Source organism: Crotalus tigris, unplaced genomic scaffold (genome assembly GCF_016545835.1).
Source record: "Crotalus tigris isolate CLP2741 ecotype Arizona unplaced genomic scaffold, ASM1654583v1 scf7180000024437.13266115, whole genome shotgun sequence".
Lineage (NCBI taxonomy): Eukaryota > Metazoa > Chordata > Lepidosauria > Squamata > Viperidae > Crotalus > Crotalus tigris.
The window spans coordinates 5,689,197-5,712,666 of NW_024100606.1; the positions used below are offsets into that span (position 1 = coordinate 5,689,197).

Below are 23,470 nucleotides of genomic sequence, written 5' to 3' on the forward strand. Positions count from 1 at the left end.
TTTAATTGTAACATTAACATTTTGTACATTAAACTACTTAGGAAAATTTGTTTGAAGGATAGTGCATTGAGTTATAGAATAAATATAATGACAAATAAACAGTATCTTGCATCCTGGTCTTGATGTTTCATTTTTTTTTTCACTATGAAGCATCCAAATAATTAAATATTTTATTCAGAATATATTTATGTAATGTAAAAATTTTTTGAGGAAAACAAGGTTAAATAAACAGCATCTATGTGGTAATTTTCTGAAATAATACTTTTCTACTGTAGTAGCCTAATTTTTGCATTTCCTAATTTTGGAGGTACAAACAGCCTCAATAAGCTAGTTTTGTAGGCTTAATAGGAAAATGAGAAAACATGAGAGCTTGTGATGCAACAGCTTGTAACCAAAATAGCAAATTATTATAAATCATATAAAGATTGATTAAGCAAAACCAACCCATATGTAATATGAAATCAAAGACTTTATAACAATCTGTCAAAATTTTACTGAACTTTTTTACATACATTTTAGTATCTTTAGTATATATAGTACCTTTTAGTTTATAATGACAATTATAAACATGAAAGATATGAAACAAATGCAAATTTATTTTTTTCAAAAGTAATGTATTTATCTACTGGATTTATATATTTATAAAATTTATTGACTACTATTTATTCCCATGATCTTATCATGGGAATAACACAGAGTGGATAGTTCAACGGTATATAATTTCAGTAAAATGAAATGTTGACTTATGTTCTGATTATAAAATAGTATCATATACATAGAATCAAATGGGAAAAACCAAAATAAGCTCTCATGACACATCAGTTAAATTTATACATATTACCAAAAATGAAAGAAATAATGTTTATCTCACCAATTTTGTGAACAATACTGTTAATTATTCATAGTTATTTTGTCTGTACCTTTTGTATTTTACTTTTATATTATAAAAAGATTTATTTTTATATTTGTTATATTGTTTATATTTGTTATATTTGCAATTTTATATTTGCAGCCAGTCCACAAAATGTAGGTATAATATGTTTACGTATTTAATGTGCCATTCAATTCATTTGTTCTTTAGAAAATCTTTGCTTTCCAATAGAGGTAAATGTAACTCAACACTGTGTAGTCCTATGTAGTCAATGCTTTGCTGCCAGCTAGTAACAAAACCATACACTGCTTGCTGCCTCTGTCTCAACTCACTTTATGATTTTGTACACGAGGCTCATGATTGCGAAAGTATCAGCATGTGTATGTATTTATGTATGAACAAATAGTCCTCACTGAATGAATATTTGTTCAACGATCATTCAAAGTTACAATAGTACTGGATAAGGGGGACTTATGATAGATCCTCATAGTTGCAGCAGTTGCGAGACCGTTGGGTCACAATTTAGGCAATTCGAAATTATATTGCAGCAGCTACAGTCACAAACTTTATTGCTAGATTCTAACAAGCAAAGTTAATTGGGAAGCCGACAGAAGGTCACAAATGATTACATAATTATGGAATCTGCAACTGTGCAGAATTCTCCTAACAATGGCAACTGGAACTGCCACAACTATCCTAAGTCAAAATGTGCTTTATGACTATGTTGCTTAGTGATAGAGTTGCTAGTCTCAATTACAATTGTTAAATGAAGACTACATGCTATATGCTAACATATAATTATAAATTTAGAACCAATCAAAATGTGAGGAAATAGGGATCACTGAATACCATGTGTAGGATTAATACTTAATTTAATTTGCCCTAAATCCATTTTAAAATTCTATTTTGTGGACCCATAAATCTATAAATTGAAGCCCTGTAGAATCTGTAACAGTCCTTGATTCACCAAGTGTATCTTGTATCAGAGCAGTATTTAACCTACCGATTGAAATCTTGCAAAATTTATTTATTTATTTATTTACAGATATTTATATGCCGCCCAATCCCAAAGGACTCGGGCGGCGTACAAAGTTAAAAACAGTTGTAAAACAATAAAATAATCCAGTCATACCGCGAGTCCGATCATATCCCGGCCCCAAAATTAAGTTTGAAGCAACACAGTTCCTAAATTACATTAAAATCTTTATACAAGAAATGCAAAAATAGCATTTTTTTGTCATGTGCAAAATGCCTGTTGTGATTTTGCTATGCACCACAATATGAAACTTTATATATGGCTAAGGAAGAATTCATGAAGCTTATAATTTTGACTATAAATTCAGTTGCTACTGATGGTCCCTCCACTCCTATGCTGACACTTTCAGATGATTACACAAATATTCCCTACGCTAAATTTCCTGCAGAGAATCTTGAAGGGAAAAAGAATAAATGGTTTGACAATGTACAGCTTGAAGAGAAGAATCAAGTAAAATGGCAAAATGCTCTCTCCTTGGCCTTCTGAAGCTCAACATTTTATGAATGAACTGAATGAAATTATTCATAAATCTCACAAGGAAAGCAACAGAAACATTTCTCCCTGTTAATTTCTATCCATTTAACTTTATTAAATTGATTAATTTATTACATTAAATTATTCATTTAATTTTATTATTTTTAGATTTTTGTTTCTTCTAATGCATTTCTTACTCAGTATTTGTGCTTTCTGCAAATTTTGTTAGTGTCTTTCCTCTCAACTCTCTCATGCGAGTCACTGATGCGCTTATTAAATAGCACAGTGTCCAGAACATAGCATTCTTCTTGATACTTCTCTTTAAGTTAAACTTCAACATCAAAGAGCACTCTTTGAATACAATCATTCAGTGACAAATTGGAGCAAGTACAGAGCATGGTATCAAGATGATGAGCAATTTGGACTGGTACTCTATACTTAACCTTCAGAAAAGTTGATTAATAAGATTATGTGATACCAGTCTTCAAATATTTGAAAGGAATAAACAGGACCAGACCCAACAAGTTAAAACTGCAAGGAAGCTAAAATTCAGGCTAAACATCAGAAAGTAAGCAAGCAGAACAAGCTATTAGAAGACATGGTGAGTGTCCTTTATTAGATGTCTTCAAAATGAGACTAGATTCCCATCTGTCAGAGCCTCTTGTGATTCTACATCAAAGCTTGGGGGGGGGGGAGAACTGCATGTCCTCTATAATCCCTTCCAACCTATGTAAGTACATAACAATTTAAGGAAGAAATACATTCTGAAATCTGTATAGTATAGATAGTAAACTAATTCATTTTTTACAGCAGAAATATAAGAAACAAGTAGTTTCAGATAAATACTTACTTGTCCATCTGCCCTGAGTTTACCGTGCTTTCAGCTCTCATTCGTGTAAGTGCAGCAGCAGCTTCATCCAATGCACAGCTGACTGACGAAGTTAGTCTGCGAAGCACCTCAGGATCTGCAAAGGCTTTCCCATCAGCTGTGGATAACTTACCTATTCCTTTTATTTTAGATCACAAATCAGCATTTTTTTTCCCAGAAAGAGGAAAATAAAGACAATTAACAAAACACTATTCACACTACCAACAGCATAATTCTTAAGCAAGCACATGTAAAATGATAATACTTGAAAACAGTCTTGGAGAAGATGCAGTACAATTCTTACTATATTCTTTGTAACTTGATAACATTCTACAAAAAAACCACATTCAATAGCAGAGGAAAAAACCTAACTGGGTAATATTATTTCTTTTTCTGGAAGTAGTATCATTTAAAAATTTAAAATACATTTCTAAAACAGCTAGCAAATCAACACCATTTAATATTTAAAATGGACTAATGAAATCAAATCAATAAAATTGATTGCAATAAAATTGCACGGCTTACTTATGATAATCGGGACATGACAAGATCTCAGATGAAGATCAAAATGTCTGGGCAAGTTTATATAGGCAAAGGCAATTCTTCAGATAACTAGGTTATAATCATAAAATGAAGTAAAACTCCCTACAGGAATGCGATGGAGGCATTTCCATATTAAGTAATTGTTAACCAATTTCAACACAGAACCTTTCTTTTGTATCAATTAAAATTTATAATCTTTAACAGTCACTGCAGAAACCATATACAGACACTCCTCAGTTAGAGACTATATCAATTGGCAGCCATTTGCAAATTTGACAATAATAAATAATTTGTTTTCCAACCAATGCACACATTTACAACCAAATTTTGTGCATTTTTTTTAAAAAACAAAGCTATTAATATGAAACTCATTAATGTCTGGTGAATTTTATGTAGCAACGCCAGCAGGTGGGGGAGGGGTTTAATCAACTAATTTAGGTTACAAAGCTCAGCGTACTAACTTGAGATGATCACTGCAGAGAAAGAGCTCAGGAAGATACACTTTAAGCAATTTTAAGGGGGTAAAATCTTCCCTGAAAAAAAAGAGAAGACATTATAGAGCAGATATGTCTAACTCGCGACATCATGTGACATCGCGCGACGTATCGAGACTGTTTTGCCATTGTCAGCAATGGGATGGGTGTGGCTTCCGTGTTACGTGTCCGGCCCATGGGCTGGCAGTTTGGCACCCCTGCTATAGAGACTACTTTATCTGAATGAGATAGTAGTGATGTCACAGTGATCTTCACAACAGGTCTCTCTTTTGCTCTCAGACACCATTTCTTAGTGACCATTTCACTTAATGACAAAATTGATGGAACAGATTGCAATTGCTAAGCAAGGAAGAAGGTGTATTACACAAATTCAATCAAGATGTTTTTCAAAATGAACATAAACATAAACTTAATAATACTTAAAATATTAAAGAATTTGATATTATTTTATGAATATTCTGTAAATTAATTGTTCTTCAAAATCAGTAGTGTGTATTTACCTGCAGCTTCTAGTAAAGCTTCTAATCTAGCTTGCGTTTCTGGGTCTACTGTTCTGAGATCAGCACCATCAGCAGTACTTGACAACAGCAATTTTGAAGCTGTCTCAAGCATTGGATTCTCCAAATCATCTTGATCCAAAATAAATGACTCCACCTAGAAGGAAAATGATTTTTAATTCATAAGTTTATATTGAAATAAGGTTCTTTACATATAAGAAAATTTATCTATATTGATTTGTTTCCAAACCATCTACTTGCCAGTTTTATGAAATTTCAGAATTATAATCACTTCTTCTCTTTTCTAACTACTTTTCTTTTCTGTTTTCTAAATTAAGAACTATAATCATTTCTTCTCTTTTCTAACAATTTCTAACTATTATCTTTTCTAACTATTCTATTATTTTTCCTATTTTCTAATCTAATTAAACTCTTAACATTACTTTGTCATAATCTGATAGAATTCCCAAATGAAGGAGATGAGACAGACACAACACCTCTTTTTTAAGATTTTGCATTTAGACTTTTGGGACATAACTCTTTTGCATGCATTGTTAAACAACCAGAATTGTTTTACTATTCCTTTTACTCTTGCATTGGGAAGATAGTTAATCTAGCCTGAATTCTATAGACTAAAACCTGTGAACAGCACTCGAATTCCAACAGCCCTTGAACTATTAATTAAAGTATCAAAAAATGTTTGCAGAGGAATAAAATTTACTATGACCAACACTGAATTGTAGTAGCTTACACTCTGACTGTGTTCCTAAGTAAGCAAAAATGAAAATTACGTTTTAAAAGACAGCAAATAAATCAAGAATTAGAAAGTCATATAAAAATATTACCCAGATGTCCAGAAGGTATAATTGGTAAATGCAGCAAAATTTGCTACAGTGATTTCATTATGTCTTTCTAGTTTGCTAACATTTGTAGAATAAGGCAAACGGAACAAGACTTCATAATATAGGCTGAGTTTACACATCAAAAAGCAAATTTGTAATGAATCTACTATACCATGTTGAAAAAGAAACAACAGTAGGTTTGTCAAACTAGAACCATACTTATTAGAATAATTTAAAAATTAAATTTAAGCAATTAAATTAAATTTAAATTAAATTTAAGCAATTTAAATTCAGCATATCCCTCAATTTGGGAATGATATGGAATATACCATTTTATGAATATAGGGGTAATCAACTTTTGCAAATATAAGCCTCCTTGAAAGTATCTTCCAATTGATTTCAGCAAGATTATAACAAGAGGCACACCTTCAGATCATCTTTAATGTTGACTTGGAGTTTTGATACATTGATCTAAACCTAGAAAAAAACTAATAAAAGTTTCAATAACCCCATGATGATCATCATAAAGTATGCTGATCAGCTAATGCTGCATTATGAACCAAATTAAGATTGTAGGCAGAATTCATTGCAGTAGCCTAATTTCAATGCTATCAATGTATGTTTAATTATTAATAGGACAGCCAGAAATACTTGCCATTAAACTTGACATATTTCTTGCCATTAATGCCTCTTGGAATCCGAGATCAGCACAGGATCAAAGAGCAATCCCAATCTATAAACCTGAACTGTTAGGAAATATTTTATTGAAAAATTATTGGGGTAAAAACCATTATTATGACCTTAAACCCTTAAACCTCTTTGGTTCTGGATGGGATTGCCCCAGAAGGACCCAATGTGTAATCTTGGACTCTCAAATAGCAGGAAGAGATTGTGACATAGGGGGGCCTCTGTTCAACTTTGTGTGGTATGTGAGTTATGCCCCTTCCCATTTTAAAAGACCCTTCTTTCAGTCACTCATGCCCTGGTCATCTCCATTATTACTACTGAAATGCCCTTTACATAGGGCTGTCCTTGAAAGGCCACTCACAGTCACCTCAAACCATGAAATGGACAACATACAAATTTAATAAAACAAAGAGTATCCAGGAGCTGTAGCTGGTGAAGAATATGGTGATGCATTTTGTGGCATCCCTAGTGTGCATGTAACATCTCTGCTATATGAGCTGTACTGGGTATCAGTTTACTCCTGGGTCCAATTTAAGGTATTGGTTATTACCTTTACTTTCATAATATAGGACCAGATTATCTAAGAAACCGTCTCACCCCTATTTCATTGGCCTATCTCACTAGATCATGCAGGCAGGAATGTTATGAACTCTGTTAATAATGAATTTTGACTGATAGGGTTTAAAACAAAACCTTCTCTGACACTGCCCCTGTCCTAATTACCTGGCTCTGCTGGACCCAATAGGGGAGTAAGTATGATGGGCAGTATAGAAATGGGGCGTTGTCTTACCTGAACGCCTTTTCTCAGCACGGAGATGGAGAATCCACCAATGGGTTTAGACCAGTGTTTCTCAACCTTGACAATTTTAAGGCATGTGGACTTCAACTCCCAGAATTCCACAGCCAGCATTGCTGGCTGTGGAATTCTGGGAGTTGAAGTCCACATGCCTTAAAATTGTCAAGGTTGAAAAACACTGGTTTAGACTGTATTCCTGCCCAATCAGATCAAGTCAGCCAAAGTTGCCATGACTGTCCTGGACCATAGAGATCCCAGTCTTGGCGCAAGCATAGCCACTGACTGACAGCAAGACATTGTGGGTCACAAAATTAACTAACCCTAGGCCTAAATGACCTGCAAAGGCGGGAGTGGATTCTCCATCTCCGTGCTGAGAAAAGGCGTTCAAGTAAGACTACACCCCTTTTCCAGCACTGGAGATGGAGAATCCACCAATGGGACATACCAAAGCTTACTGTCCCTGAGGGTGGGGAGTAGACTGGTCCGGTGTGGCACTTTGATGTAAAACCTATTGGAGAACTCTCCTACCAAAGGAAACCTCAGCCGAGGCAAACCTATCAATTTTATAGTGCCGAATGAAAGGAGATGGCAAAGCCCATGTGGCCGCCCTGCAGACTTCCTCAACGGAAGCCTGGGTGGTGCATGCCCCAGAAGTATTTGCTCTCCGTGTAGAGTGGACTGTAACCCGTCGTGGAACCGGCAATGACTCAGCTTGATATGCCCCAGCGATGCATGCCCAAATCCACCTGCCAATTGTGGAAGAGGAAACCTCCGACCTCTGGAGGAAGAGTGGAAAGATTTAAAGAGAGCCTCTGGTTTGCAGAATTCCGCTGTCCGTGAAATGTAGTACTGAAGTACTCTACAGACATCCAAACTATGCCATTATCATTCCAGAGTGTGTGATGGATTAGGGCAGAAAATCTGGCAGCACAATCTCTTGTGATTTATGGAATAAAAAATTGACCTTCGGGATGAAAGTAGGGTTGAGTCGAAGGATCACCCATGCATCCGTGATGGGGTCCTCCCACCAGTGGGCAAATAGAGAGAATCTGCCCCCTATGGGAGGTGCTGATGGAGAGTCACCTGAAGCGGCGGAATGGCCTGCTTTTCCCTCGAAATGGTCGCTTTCCCTGAGATTGTTGTCCGGGTCTGGGAGTTTGCCTATCAGGCTGTCTCTCCTGCCTATCTTGTCTGGCTGGGAAAGGGCAGAAGGGCTGGTGTAACTGTATCTAGCTCCTGCACGAAAGGACTGTCTTCGTGGATAATAAGTGGAGCGTTTGTCCGATTTTTTGAGGAGGTGATTAAGGACCCTGCGTTTATCCTTATTTTCTATTACGTAGGGATTCAGGGTGTCTCCAAACAATTTACCTCCCTGATATGGAGAAGCCGTCAGTTTCCATTTAGACTTAACATCGGCTTGCCAGTGTTACAACAAAAGCATACGGCGACCATTGATACTGGACGCCATAGCCCTGGATGAAAACCTGACGGCTTGAAGGGTTGCGTCTGATGCATACTCAGTGGCTGCCACCATTTTGCTAAGATTCTGGTGTGTGCAGATATCCTCCACTGGAATCCGGGCTTGAAGTTGCCGGAGCCAGCGGAGGGCGGACCTATTGAAAAAGAGGCGGATTCGCACTTGCGATCCTCAGCTTTGAGGGCCTCAGAGACATCCCCGGAAATGGCAGTGGCCAATACTAGGGGACCTAACAGTTCGTCCACGGCCGGTACCTTCAGAGCCTCCTCCAGATCCTTAGTCGCATTGTACAATTTTTTGTCAGTGTTACCTGGGAGGGGAGGAGAAGCCGTAGTTGTCCACTGTCTTCGGATCGCATTCAGAAACAGAGAAGGACAAGGGATGCTTGTTGAGCCGCCTGTGGTCTTATGCAGCAAGGTGACAAAGAAAGAAGGATTGAAGAGGCCACTGAACGAAGGAGCCTCTGGAGGAGTTTCCTCCTCTTCAGGCATTGGAATCTCCTGCTCTGTACCAGGCTGGCGGAGGTAAGAACCCTCAGAAACTGATGACCCAGATGGAGAGGAAGGACTATAATAGACTTCAGTCCCTGGTTGTTGGATAGGACGGGGAATGGTAGTCACTGGCCTGAAAGCCTGAGCCCTGGCGTCAAGGGCTCAGTCTACCGCTTGTGCGATCAGTAAGGCTAGGTGATCCTCCGTAGGGAAGGGGGCCAACTCGCTAGGGCAGAGTCCTGCTGCGGTAGGTGTAAATGTGGCCTTGGGAGCCCCCTGAGGCACCCGTGCAATAGAGGACTGGGAAAGGGAAGGCAAGTTGCCTGTCCCGCACTGCGCAGGGGAATGTAAGGATTCCCCCGTTGACAAATCCCCAGAGGAGAGATTGGAGCCCCCAGGGGTAATTCAAAGGCTAACCCTCCAGCCTGAGGTGTCTCCAACCTGGCTCTTTTCTGCACCGTGGGGAACTCCTTTTCTAAGGCTTGGTGTCTCCGGTTGGCCTGTTTGTCTGTTTTTTTTTTTTTTGGAAGATTTGGTGGTAGATCTGACCTTAGTGGTAGCCGTCTTATCAATGCCTTCCTGACCAGGTGGACCCGATGAGGATGGCAAGGCTCCCTTCAAGGAAAGAGTAGATTTCTCCATTCTCCGATAGCACTGGGACACGACAGGGGGCCCCTGGTATCTGGAGAGTATTACACACTGGGTAAGGACAGGCGTACTACAGGGGACGTCTGGAACCAGGTACAGCCTCCGTGTGGATAAGGACAGGCGCACGACTGGGGACGCCTGGAATCCAACAATGGCTGTGCATGGATAAGGACAGACACATTACTGGGGGTGCCTGGAATCCGGCCTGAAGTACTGTGGATAAGGACAGGCACACTAGTGGGGACGCCTGGAATCCACGTATAGTCTTGCTCAGGTAAGGACAGACACATTACTGGGAGTGCCTGGAATCTGAGAGGAGCCGAACTGAGTAGAAAATCACAAGTAGGGACCAGGAGACACCAAATCCTGAAAGGTGAAAACCGGATGATCAAAACATCCAGTCAGGACACAGACAGGATGCCTGCCTAAAGTCAGGCCTCAGTTTGGAACAGGTCTGGTCCTGGCCACAAAATGGCGGCTGTCTACAAAATGGCGGCCTGAGTATAATACAAAATGGCGGCCATCTGCAGAAACGCGGCTTTGCTGAGTAAATCGGATCTGCTCTGACTGGTCCGCTTTTGTCTTGATTCCTTCCCCACGGCGAGAGCCCCCGCTTTCAATACAAATCTCAGTGGTGAGAGGGAAGGATCACCTTTCCCCTGAATCCCCTGAGTATGAAAGGGCCTTTTTTGGGGGGGGGAGGCCTATTTGGCCACGAGGTCAAAATGGTGGCCGCGCGTGAGGGCAGACTCTAAGGAGCAAGCCAGACCCGAAAAAACTCAGACTTAGAGAGAAGAGCGCAATCAGAGTGAAAAGGGAAAAAAGCGGCTCTTTTTACCTTTACGAGCAGCCACCTGCCAGCTGATCGGCGCTGCCTTGGTGCACGCGCATACCTCCTTCGATGAAATCGCAACCATGAGTTAAGCGAGGAATCTGAGGCTTAGAGCTGCTGGAACAGCCCCAACAAGCCCCACATGATCCTGAGGTAATCTGGGAGGAGGATCCTGAGGATCTTCGGCCTGTAAACCTCTTCCGTGGAAACGGCCACCGGAGCTGCAGCCACAAGCTCCGATGGAATTCAAAATTCCCCCACCACCACGCTCGGATGAGGGTAACAGCCGTTAAACTTTGCCTGATTAGGTGTTAAGGTGAAGGGGAAATTTTTTAAGAAGGGAGGGAGAGGGGAAGCTAGTTGTAATATCCCCCTCCAGTGCAGGAGATTGGAAACAATTTCTAAGTTCCTGAATGGGAAAGGACTGGAATTTTTGATAATGCTAGGCCAAATTTTGTGCTAACTACAGCATAGCAAAGCTACTGGGGAAAGGAAAATCCACCAATGAAGACTATACCTGCCTAAGAGCCAAATTTGCACGTCTGTCCTGGGCAAGATCAAGTCAAAACTGGGATCTCTATGGTCCAGGATGGGCGTGGCAACTTTGGCTGACTTCATCTGATTGGGCAGGAATACAGTCTAAATCCATTGGTGGATTCTCCATCTCCAGTGCTGGAGAACTGATAAATAAGTAAACAGATAACAATTGGTCTTTCCAGTTTTTAACAATGATAGTATTTCAAGTTAAGCATGTTCTGAGAGAACTTCTCTCAACTTCTAGATAAAAAACAAACAATATAAATTTAAAACTGAATATTGAGGAGTAAATATATCTCACTCTTACATTGGTCGTTCTCTGTTACAAAAACTGTTATGTTGGTCTTATATGCTACATAATGTGTTCCTATAATAACTTAATAGAAACTATTTTGGGGGAATAGTTGATATCAATGAAAGAGATACTTGATGATAATATCTTATTCTTATTTGTTAGAAGTAATAATTAAAAAATGTTTCATTAAAGATTATTCTTACTTTTTCCAAATGGTGAAGAGGACCTGAATTTTTCTTACATTTTTCAAATTATTTATATTTGTCAAGTTATTATTCTCTTCATGAAGCCTTCACATTTCCACTTAAAACCCAGCCTGATACCACACAAGGATAAACTGCAATTGTAGTTTATCCTTGTACATCCCTACAGTTATTTCAAGGCAGTGGCAATTTCATATAGTAACCAAAAATTATAATGCATCCAGATAATCATTACATTAACTTCCCAATATTATTGGAACAAAAAAATATGTACAACATGAAGGTACAACATTCAAGGGGCATGTGCCCCTAGCCCTATCCATTTGGTAGAGTTAGAGGGCTAAATGTCAAATGGGCAATTTGCAGAAAATTCAGACCCTGTACCCTCACCCCTAAGTAGGCAATGCTTAATGGACATTAGGTATTGGAAACTACAAATGAACAATATTTCAAAGCCTCTTTTCAGCAATTTGCCACTTTAATCATTTTGAATTTGCTTGGTCACTAAAATCACATTAATCAAAAATCCTCAATATCACTGATTCATCCATATATTTTCATATGAAATATGATTGGCATGAAACTGTGGTATTACTTACCAATCTGGGGGATTCCTGGACACGCGATAGAGGGGGTACCTATGGGTGTGAATTTGGATAGGAATTCTTATAAGGAACTACTTAGATTGGTAGGGAATGATTGGCAATTAAAACCGTTAGTTGAGTTAAAGCAAGAAAATATTGTACAATCTTGGTTTCAGTATAATCAATTGTTGTCTAGGTGGAAGTTAGATCAAAAGGTTGGTATTACTTCAATGGATAAGAATTTGGTAAAACAGATTAAAGATCAAAACCGAGCGCATATAAAGAGAATTTATAATGCTTTAATAGAATTGGATTCAGAAATGGATTTAGTTAAAGATTGTATGGTAAAATAGGCCCAAAATATTCAAGAACCAATTCCATTGGATATATGGGAGGTAATTTGGGTTAGAAATGTAAAATTTACCCAGGCACAAAATTTAAGAGAAATTTTTTATAAAATGTTTTATAGATGGCATCTGGATCCTAAAAAGTTGTCTTGTATCCTAATTTACAGCCCAAATGTTGGAGATGTGGTAGTTTGGATGCTACTTATTTTCATATTTGGTGGACTTGCAGAAATATAAAAGCTTTTTGGATTAAGATTTGGTGGAACATTCAAAAGATTTTTAGGAGAAAGATAAAGTTTACTCCACAATTATTTTTATTGGGTGTTATTGTAGATTGTGATGCTAAAGAAACTAATTTGATGTTGAATTTGATAACAGCTGCAAGGCTATTGGTAGGGCAATATTGGAAGAAGGATTGTTTGCCTACTATAGAAGAATGGACGCTTAAAGTCTCAAATTTAGCAGAAATGGCTAAGATTTCTGCTTATTTGAAGGATCATTCACAAGAAAGATACATTTCGGTTTGGAGAAGATGGATAGATTATATTCAGAATAAATATGGGACTAAAAAGTTCCATTTACTTTATGAGTAAATTTTAGAGTATTAGTAGTAGTAGTTTACTATAGTGGAATTTTTATTAGTTTTATTATTATTATTAGTATTAATATTGTTTAACAATTTGGATATTCTATTGTTCAAGAATTAGGATATTAACTTGTTTATATTATTATGTTTATTTTTAATTTGTTTATTTTTATGTTAAAGAGGAGTTAAACCGCTTTATGGACTTGGTTATCTACATAGTTGGTTAATGTTAGTTAGAGTATGATTATTATATTTGTTACCCTGTACTCAGCTCTGGGAAGTGGGGGAGGGAGAGGGAGGGTTTAGGGTGGGTGGGTTTTGGGGTGTATATTGTAACTTTTATAAAACTTTTCAATTAAAAAAAAAGAAACTGTGGTATTACTGTTTCTTAGTTTTATACAACCAGTTATTTTAATCACAGAGATTAACTAGGCAATTCTTTACAGGAAATAAATTCAGATTCACTATGTATATTTTGCAGCTATGTGAAAAGAGCCTTCAGAAATTACATCAAAAGATATAGAATTCCTGACAACTCAAGCAGGATAGTAGTATCAGAAGAATCTTTCAAAACTGTTAACTTTTGGCAACAAATCAACAAAATAGCCTCCTTATCAGAAAATAGAATGGTCTATTACAGTGTTTCTCAACCTTGACAATTTTAAGGCATGTGGACTTCAACTCCCAGAATTCCACAGCCAGCATTGCTGGCTGTGGAATTCTGGGAGTTGAAGTCCACATGCCTTAAAATTGTCAAGGTTGAGAAACACTGACTCTATTATGATACTGGACCTGGAAGGAAAAACTCATGAACAACAGTTAAATGTGCTTGGTATTTTTCACCTGGAGAAGACTTGGTGAAAGGGGGGGGGGGTTTATAGCTGTCTTATCAGTGTCAATGTAGAAGGTGGGGCAGAAATGTGTAGAAATTGTTTTCAAAAACAAGACAAGAAACAACTGAATTACAAGTAAAAGGATTATGGTTGAATATCGCAAGAAATTCTTAACAATAAGATATTTTCAAGAATGAAACAGAATTCCTGAAGGTGGTGGATTTTCCTTTACTGAAGAGGTTTAAACTGAGGCCACTGTATGGCCATGAGTATAGATTCTGTAGTAGTAGATACCTATATTTTGCAGGGTTTGGGTGCAATTATCCAATATCCCTTTTTTACTCTTACATTCTATGACTCTATATTCAAGTCTATGGTCTGGCCACATTTGGCCTCCATATAAAGCCACATTGTATATCTGTGCAGAAGCAATAATGCAAATGAATTGAAACATATTTGCTGTGAAATAAATAACCCCTTTTTCTACTTTAGAAAGAAATAAAGCTGGCTGAGGAATTCTGGGAGAACCCCTGCTATAGAAGATGGAATTGAGAACTAGAAGATAACTTATGGTACTTCTTCAGCAAAACTGCCTGGTAATAAATTCTTGAAAGACAAAAAAATGCTCACATTACAGTGTTGCTGTTTTTTAAGAATTTACTCCACAATCAGTATTAAATATTGCCAGCATTTATATGCCTTTTAACAAGGCTTGGATAAATACCTGAAAGGTAAACATTTTATTATGGTTATACGGACATAATATGAATTCAAACCCTGTATGCAGTTAAATACCAGGGGTTACAAACAAACAAACAAGGAGGGCAGTTTGCCTTTCCAGAAACATCTGGTTTGTTAATGTAAAAAATCAGATAGCCTTATGAATATTTTTGTTCCTTTAATTCATGCTTGATGTAGTGAAAGTATATCCAAAATAAGAGTCTAATTCAGTTTTAACTGAGGAATACAAATTTATAACTTAGTTAGCTCTAAAAAGTCATACAAATATAATGAGTCTGTGAGAAGGGCAGCATATAAACTCAAAAATACAACATTGATAATGCATTTTGTTCTATTTAACAAAACAAAGCAACAATGAAATTTTCAATAGATAAATATATCCTTTGCAAATACTGAAAAAAGTCACTTAGGATGAAAATAATTCATTAACTATGGTGATAAAATATTCATGCAATTTAAAAATAAGTTATAAGCTTACTGTTCTGATGTATCTCAAATTAAGCAGCTAATTTCTTAAACAATTAATTCAATATTACTTTAGATTTTTTTAAATGAATTAATATTTTCCTAAATTAGGAAACCCAGTGACTTATTAAAAGCCGTGGTGGCGCAATGGTTAGAATGCAGGATTGCAGGCTAATTATGCTGATTGCCTATTGCCAGTAGTTCAGCAGTTTGATTCTTACCAGCTCAAGATTGACTCAGCCTTTCATCTTTCCAAGGTCAGTAAAATGAGGACTCCATTTGTTGGGGACAATATGCTGACTCTGTAAACCACTTAGAGAGGGCTGTCAAGCATTGTGAAGCGGCATATAAGTCTAAGTGCTATTGCTATTATTAAAGGGCAATAGAAGTAGTCCTCATTTAGCAACCATTCAGTTATGTAGTGATGAAAAAGTAACTTTATGACCAATACAAGCATTTACAACCTTCATGAGTCTGTAAAGCAAAGGAAAGCTGAACTAACACTGAACACACAATTGTGTTTCAATTAGTGACTGTTTCACTTAAGAACCAAGTTGCCAGTCCCAATTGTGGTCACTAAAGAGGACTAACTAAAATGAAGTCACTTTCATTCAAATGGTCATTGCTCATTTCTATACAAAAGTTATATAGATATTGGCATTCATATTTCATTACTGCAACATGCACTGGATGTGTTTGGTGTTTAGATCAAAATATGATCCTAGAAAAAAAAAAGAATTTTCCCAGTAAGTAAAGAACAAGACTGTTACATCTTGAAATTACAAGCTAATTCTGTATAATTTCAAAATTGGTGTTTATTTTCTAAGGAATTTCTTAGAGCATTGGCTTTCCCTGATACCTTGGAAAGAGAACATCCTACCATTGCAAGGAAAAATGCACCTGTTTTTTAAATAAGAATATCGTCATTGTATCTGGAATCCAAAAAATATCTAACATTATACAGGTATTTTAACAATTTATACTTACTTCCTACTTTGAAGATGTTATATTTTAAATCCAATATAAAAGAAAAAAAATCCTAATAGCATCCTCCTCTTTGCCTCATAGATGATTTTTAAATGTACAAGAAATAATAACAGTAGAGATAATACTATGGAAAGATAGAATTTACTTGATGACTGAACTTACAACACCATCTTCAGACAATGGTATTTAAGGGGACAAATAAAAGTATCCAAGAAGCCTTTCACAATATGCCAATAAGACATATAACTCTCTATATTCAGATTCAGGTGATTCAGAAAGAAATGCTAAAGCAGTTGCCTAGCATCATTCTCAAAAGTACTGCAGACTGTTTCTGCTTCTGAATATAGTTTCAACATTAATGGCCCAGATAGCCTCCACAGAAAGGAGTGACTTCAAACGTTGGTTCCTAATTTAGTGCATAGTGGGTAAAAATATGCCCTCTAAATTCAGTAAGCATGTTAAGCTCCATGACCTATCTAATTTTGCTTTACAAAATGTATCTCTCTATCCAGCTGAATGAATGGAAAGTGACATACGACAAAGCATGCAAAGTATCTGCCCTAAATATAATCTGATTTATACTGATATGCTAGATCTGGCATAATCCTGGCAAGTGGTAGTCTAGTGACAGTTGCGTATACAGGAAGCATTAAGCATTTCTGGTGTAGAAGATTTGCAATGTTAGAGACAGTCAAATGTGTAATCTATTTTCACAAGGCTGCTCACCTCAATCAATTAACAGGAATATATATGTCCTTATGTTGAATTTCATGTTACTACATTCTGATCTGCATCCTAGGATAATGCTGGCATTTACCTTTATTGTAGTAAACATCTTTGAAAAGCGGAATCTGATTTCTTAAGCTTAAGAACATTTAACCTGGTACTTGAAAACATATTTCAGAAATTAGAGTAAATCTTTAACCTTTATCTACTTATAACTTGCTCAAATATTTAGAAACCCACTAGACATCTGAACTACTGTAATCAACTCTGAAGGCTGTGGATTTTATTTATTAATTTTTTGCCACACAGATAAAAGTTGAAGATTTACTCTAATTTCTGAAACACATTTTCAGTTACCAGATAAAATGTTCTTAAACTTAAGAAATCAGATTCCAGTTTTCAAAAATGACTACTACATTTTGGGTGGCATACAACATTAAAAGCATTAAATCATGAAATATAAATATTTCTAAAACAAGAAAAATGTAAATTATAATCAAAATAAAATTATAGTTAAAAGATGAGGAAGGAGGAAATAGGATAAATCCAGAGGGGAGATGGGATTGCCTCTTAATTCATAAACATCTCTAGTATGATGCTCTTGTTGGGACTCCATACCATTTGGTAGAGCCAGGTCTTCAAGCTCTTGCAGAAAATCAGAAGAGCAGGGGCTGATCTCACTGCAAAAGTCATGGCAGTGAAGATCTGTCTTCTGGATCCTGCCAACCGGAATTCCTTGACTGACAGAGTTCCCAACATGCCTCCTCTGCTGGTTCAGGTACGGTGGGCCTCTCCCACTGGGTAAGATGGTTCTTCAAGTAACCTGGACCCATGCCATGCAGGGCTTTATAGATAATAATCAGCACCTTGAATTGCTCACAAGAGCAGTGAGCCATCCTAGGGGCCCCAAGAACAGCCTGTGCCACTACATTCTGCATCAGTTGAATGCTCTTCAAGAATAATCCCATGTAGAACATGCAGATATGACTCTTCAGCTTATAAGCAGAACCTAATGGTTGCTATTAAAAGGAGATAGAATCCAACATACAAATTCCCAACCCTTTACTTCTCAAAATACAAGCACACACTTAATTCTCATGACAAATTTTACATTAGCCTTAGAAAACAGATTCAGTCTTTGTATTGTATCAATAAATGTAGCAGCTCTTATGCTTTCACAACAGCAATAGTAATGTAATATTAGGGAGAAGCATTTATCTAATTGGATACCCTATTACTTTTTTAAAATGTATTTTCATAAATTTTCCTTTCTTGATTCTTGTCTTTCTAGTTACAAATATTTCACAATTATTTGTGATTTAAAGCAGTATCGATTTTGTACTATCTGTCCAATTAAATTATTTTTAGAACCACAAACCACTGGGTTTTAGTAGTTCAAAGGAGTCACCATTAGAAAAATAAATATACCTTAGCTCTTAAAAGAGTTAAAGACTACATAACTACATATTATATACGGTGGTGCCTAAAAATTTATGAAATTTGAATGTTCAATATTTCTGCATAAGCATGGCTTAGATAGGGTCATCTGTTCTTCCTGTAAGTCCTAAAATTAGATAAACAGAATTCACTTAAACAAAAACATTATACTTGTTCATTTACTGAGGAAAATGATCCAAATCTACTTATTTGTGTGAGACAGAAATATGTGAAGCTTTCCTTTCAATTATTATATCGCAATATAATGCAACATTTCCAGTATCTGTGGATCAATCTTGCACATCAGCTTTGAGGAATTTCAGCCATTTCTTCTTACAAAAGAATTTCAACTCAGAGATGCTGGAAGGTTTCCTCACATGAACTACCCACTTCACATCCTTCCACAACATTTCTATAGGATTAAGATCAGAACTTTCATTTGGCCATTCAAAAACATTAATTTCTTTCCGCTTTAACCATTCTTTGATCAAATGGCTTGCGTTTTGAATCAGTATCTTGTTGCATGATCCATCTTCTCTGAGCTTCAGTTTAGATAGATACCCTGATATTTTCCTGTAGAATTTGCTAGTATAATAAGAATTCATAGTTCTATCAATTATTGCAAGCCATCCTGGAACAGAGGCATCAAAGAAGGCCCAAACCATGATATTGTCACCATTTTGAATAGAATAACAGTTGGAAGGGACCTTGGAGGTCTTCTAGTCCAGCCCCCTGCTCAAGCAGGAGAACCTATAACATCTCAGACAAGTGACTGTCTAGACTCTAGTCTCTTCTTAAAAACCTCCAGTGATGGAGTGCCCATGATTTCTGAAGGCAAGCTGTTCCACTGGTTAATTGTCCTCACTGTTATGAAGTTTCTCCTTAATTCCAGGCTGCTTCTCTCTTTGGTCAGTTTCCAACCATTGTCTCTTGTCTTGCCCTCTGGTGCTTTGGAGAAGGGGTGTTGTCTTACCTGAACGCCTTTTCTCAGCACGGAAATGGAGAATCCACCAATGGGTTTTCTCTGTCTGCCTGCTCTTGAGACCAAGTTAGCCAAGCTTGACATGCCCCATTACTAGGTAGACCCAGTCTTGACGAGGGTGAAAGCAACTGATGCTAGTACAAGGTGTTGGCTCTCAGACCCCTAATTCCAGCCTAACAGAACCTAGGGGAGGGTGTAGATTGTAAGACAACACCCCTTCTCCAGCACAGGAGATGGAGAATCCACCAATGGGACGTACCAAAGCCTCATTGTCCCAATGGGCGGGAAACAGATGAAGCCGGATCAGCATCCCCGGAAACCACCTGCTGAAGGACCCTCCGTCCAAAGGAGGTGTCTGCGGAAGCAAAGCGGTCAATCTTATAATGGCACACAAACGGAGAGGGCAAAGACCATGTCGCAGCCCTGCAAATCTCTTCGATGGACGCCTGAGTGGCCCATGCTGAAGAAGTTGCAGGCTGTGAGTGGAGTGTGCCAAGATATGGCTTGGAGCTGGCAGTGAGGACGCCTGGTACACTTCTGCGATAGGCCCTGATCCACCTACCTATGGTGGAAGCGAAGACCTTCTGCCCCAGGGAGGCCAGGAAGAAGGAAACGAAAAGGGCCTCTGACTTGAGAAAGTGCCTTGTGCTTGATGTACCAATGCAGTGCCCTGCGGATGTCCAGTGTGTGCCACCGCCGCTCCAAGACATGGGAAGGATTGGGACAGAAATCTGGCAAAGTGATTTCCTGGGCTCTATGAAAGAGCAAATTGACCTTGGGCACAAATGTGGGATCCAGCCGAAGAACCACCCGGTCCCGGTGGAAAATACAAAGGTCATCCCTGATCGATAGAAATGCGCCGGGCTGACATGATAGCAATCAGGAAGGCAAACTTGTGTGACAAGGCCCATAATGTTATAGTAGTGATAGGCTCAAAGGGTGGTTTGGTGAGTGCACGAAGTACCTGAAGCAACTCCCAAGAGGGATACCTCTGTATCACAGGTGGCCTAGTGTTGCTTGCGTCCTTGAGGAAGGCGCGTATTCTGGGATGGTGAGCCAGAGGAACCGAATTGGCGCAAGTGAGTAATGTCAATAGGGTCACCACCTGTCTACGGATGGTTGCAGGGGCTAGGCCTCTATCCAGGCCGTCGAGAAGGTAGTCTATGATCTGAGGGATTGTCAATTTTGATATGTCCAGTTGCCGCCTTCCACACCAACGGCAAAAATTTCTCCATGTGGAGTCATAAATGCGATTGGTCGCCAGCCTGCAAGAGGCCTGAATCCTGGAAATCGCCCTTGGTGAGAACAACTCCTGAGTCATGATTCTGCGCTCAAGTGCCAGGCGGCTAACTGTAACCACTGAGGGTCCAGATGTTGGAGGACCCCCTGGTGCAGGGACACGCGATCTGGGAGAATCTTCCATGGGGGAGAGCGGGAGAGATTCACCAGATCGGCGAACCAGGGTCTCCAAGGCCAGTAGGGGGCTACGAGGATTACCTCCACCTGCTCCTGTATCAGCTTGCGGATGGTTGCCGGAATCAGCGGGAGGGGAGGGAAGGTGTAGAGTAGGCCCTCCAGCCACGGACTTCGTAAATCATCCGTCTCCTCTGCCCCTGGGGAGTAACAGTGGGAGAAGTACCTCGGGAACTGGGCATTGCTCGACAACGCGAATAGGTCGAGGACCGGTCAGCCGAACCTTCGGGATATCTCGGTGAAAAGATCAGGATGTAGACCCCATTCCGAGGGATCTATGGTGGAGCGACTCAGAAAGTCCACTTGCTGGTTCTTCTCCCCCGAGATGTGTTCGGCCCTGAGGGAGGACAGGTTGGACTCTGCCCAGGAGCCCAGCAACTGGGCCTCGGACATGAGGGACTTGGACCAGGTGCCTCCCTGCCGGTTCACGTGGGCCTTTGACGCCACGTTGTCCGTAAGGACCAATATGTGTCGCCCCCTGATCCAGTTGTGGAAATGGCACAGAGCTAGGTGAATGGCCCTGAGTTTCAGCCAATTGATGTTGTGTCTCAAATCTGCGTGGGACCAACTGGCGTCCGTTGTGATTGTGAGACGGTCGGGCTCCTTGAATAGTGACCCCCTGGCAACCACCTGTGAGAACCACCAGCGAAGAGACCTCAGGGTTTGGACCGGGAGCCTCATCTGTCGGCTGGAAGAGCTGACGTTCAACCGCTGGAACGGGAGAAGGAACCATTGAAGGCTCCGTAAATGCAGTCTGGCCTAGGGAACTATGGCTATGCAGGAGACTATCTTCCCTAGGAGTTGAGAAAGCAACACCAGTGGGATGGTGCGGTCTTTGTACACTCGGTGAACTAGGTCCCTGATGCTGTCCAGATGCTCCTGGGAGAGATAGACCATGCAATCTGTGGTGTCTATGATGGCTCCCAGGTGCAGAGGTCTGGATAAGGGAACCGTCTAGCTCTTTAGGAAGTTCACCGAAAACCCGTGCTGTTGGAAGACCTGGATGGTTAAGTTCAGGTCCAACTGAGCTGCCCGGAAGGAGGAGGATTGAATAAAAATGTCGTCCAGATAGCACTGGATGAGTACTGGTACCTTCCGTAAATGAGCATCCAGCACAGCTAGGATTTTGGTGAACACCCTGGGAGCCAAGGAGAGACCGAACAGGAGGGCCCTGTATTGAAAGTGGTGGTCCCTGTAGCAGAATCGGAGGTACTGCCGGTGGTTTGGAAGGATGGGGATGTGGAGATATGCTTCCGTAAGGTCTATAGACATCAGGAAGTCTCCCTTTCTGATGCCCCCTAAGATGGACTGGAGCGATTGCATCTTGAATTTCTTCTATGCAATGTGGAAATTCAGACCTTTGAGGTATAGAATTGCCCTCCATCTGCCTGAGGCTTTGGGAACCACAAAGAGGATAGAGTAGAAGCCCCTTCCCTCCAGACCAGGCAGTAATAGTTCTATGGCCTGTATGTACATAAGATGACGAATGGCCTCCTGCATAAGACTGACTGAATCTTGGGGCGTGGGACAGGAGATGAAATTACCTGGGGGACTGGACACAAACTCAAGGGACAGGCCGAATTGGATAGTTTGCAAGACCCAGGCGTCCATGGAGGTGAGCTTCCACTGATGGAAGAAAAGGGATAGCCTGCCACCTATGGGAGGGATGGTCCGGGAGTCACTTGGACCTCCTGAAGGGACAACCGCCCCCTCAAAACGGCCTCTTGCCCTGATTCTGTTGTCTGGGCCTAAAACCTGACCTGTCATATGGACGATCCTGTCTGGGCATGAAGGGGTGGGAAGGTTGGGCTGCTCCCGAACCCGTCACTGGCTGAAAGGACTGCCTACGGCCGTAAGGAGTGGTGCATCTATTGGCCCTCTTGGAGAGGTGGGCCATGACCTTCTGCTTGTCCTTGTTCTCCACTAGGTACGGATTCAGGGCCTCCCCGAACAGATGGTCACCCTGGTAGGGGGGCCATTGCTAGACACCATTTTGACTTGCCGTTGGCCTTACAGTGCTTGAGCCATAGCATCCTTCTAGCCATGACATTGGAAACTATGGATCTGGAGGCAAAGTTGGCTGACTGTAGGGTTGCATCCGATGCATACTCTGTTGCTGCAACTATTTTGCTTAGATCCTGATGAATCCATATGTCCTCTGGAGGGAGCCTGACCTGAAGCTGGTGGGGCCAAAGGAGGGTGGTCCTGATAAACAAGGACATGCACGTGGCTGTTTTAATTGCCCACACAGCCACCTGATGGGTCTTGTGGAAAGTGAAGTCCCATTTCCTGTCCTCTGCCTTAAGTGCCTCGGCCATTTCCCCTGAGACCGCGGTCGGAGACACCAGAGGGGTCCAGGCTTCGTCCACTTTTGGCACCTCGAGAGCATCAGTCAGATCTGGAGAAGTACTGAATAACTTTTTATCTGTTCCTCCCATGGAGGGGAAAGAAGATGGGGAAACCCGTTGTTTCGTAACTCCCTTAAGGAAGATGGAAGGGCAGGGGACATGATGTTGGGCTGCCACTGTTTCAAAAAACATCGGATTTGGGCTTGAATTGAATGTGGCTTGAGGTTGAGGGAACTGATTGGACCCTATGTTGGCCATCATGGTGGCCTTGCGAGCTGGGTTGAATAGGCCTCCAGGTGGAGAGGGGTCTGGGGGGAGTTCCTCCTCCTCAGACAAAGGGAAGTCTGGCTGGTCATAGCCCGTTGGAGAT

At 39.9% G+C, this 23,470-nt stretch overlaps 1 protein-coding gene across 7 annotated transcripts in view; it reads right to left on the minus strand.

Annotated features, from left to right (window-relative positions):
• ANKRD17 (ankyrin repeat domain 17) overlaps positions 1–23,470 on the minus strand; it is a 160,978-nt gene that overhangs the window by 75,353 nt on the left and 62,155 nt on the right. For 6 of the 7 annotated variants that reach the window (XM_039331765.1, XM_039331760.1, XM_039331759.1 and 3 more), the window contains exons 2-3: positions 4,787–4,940; positions 3,232–3,388 (exon numbers count right to left, since the gene is read on the minus strand). In XM_039331765.1, coding sequence (XP_039187699.1) covers positions 3,232–3,388; positions 4,787–4,940 — 311 coding nt within the window. Of the gene's footprint in view, positions 1–3,231; positions 3,389–4,253; positions 4,326–4,786; positions 4,941–23,470 lie in introns of those variants that run through there. The other variant, XM_039331764.1, reaches the window with a different exon arrangement.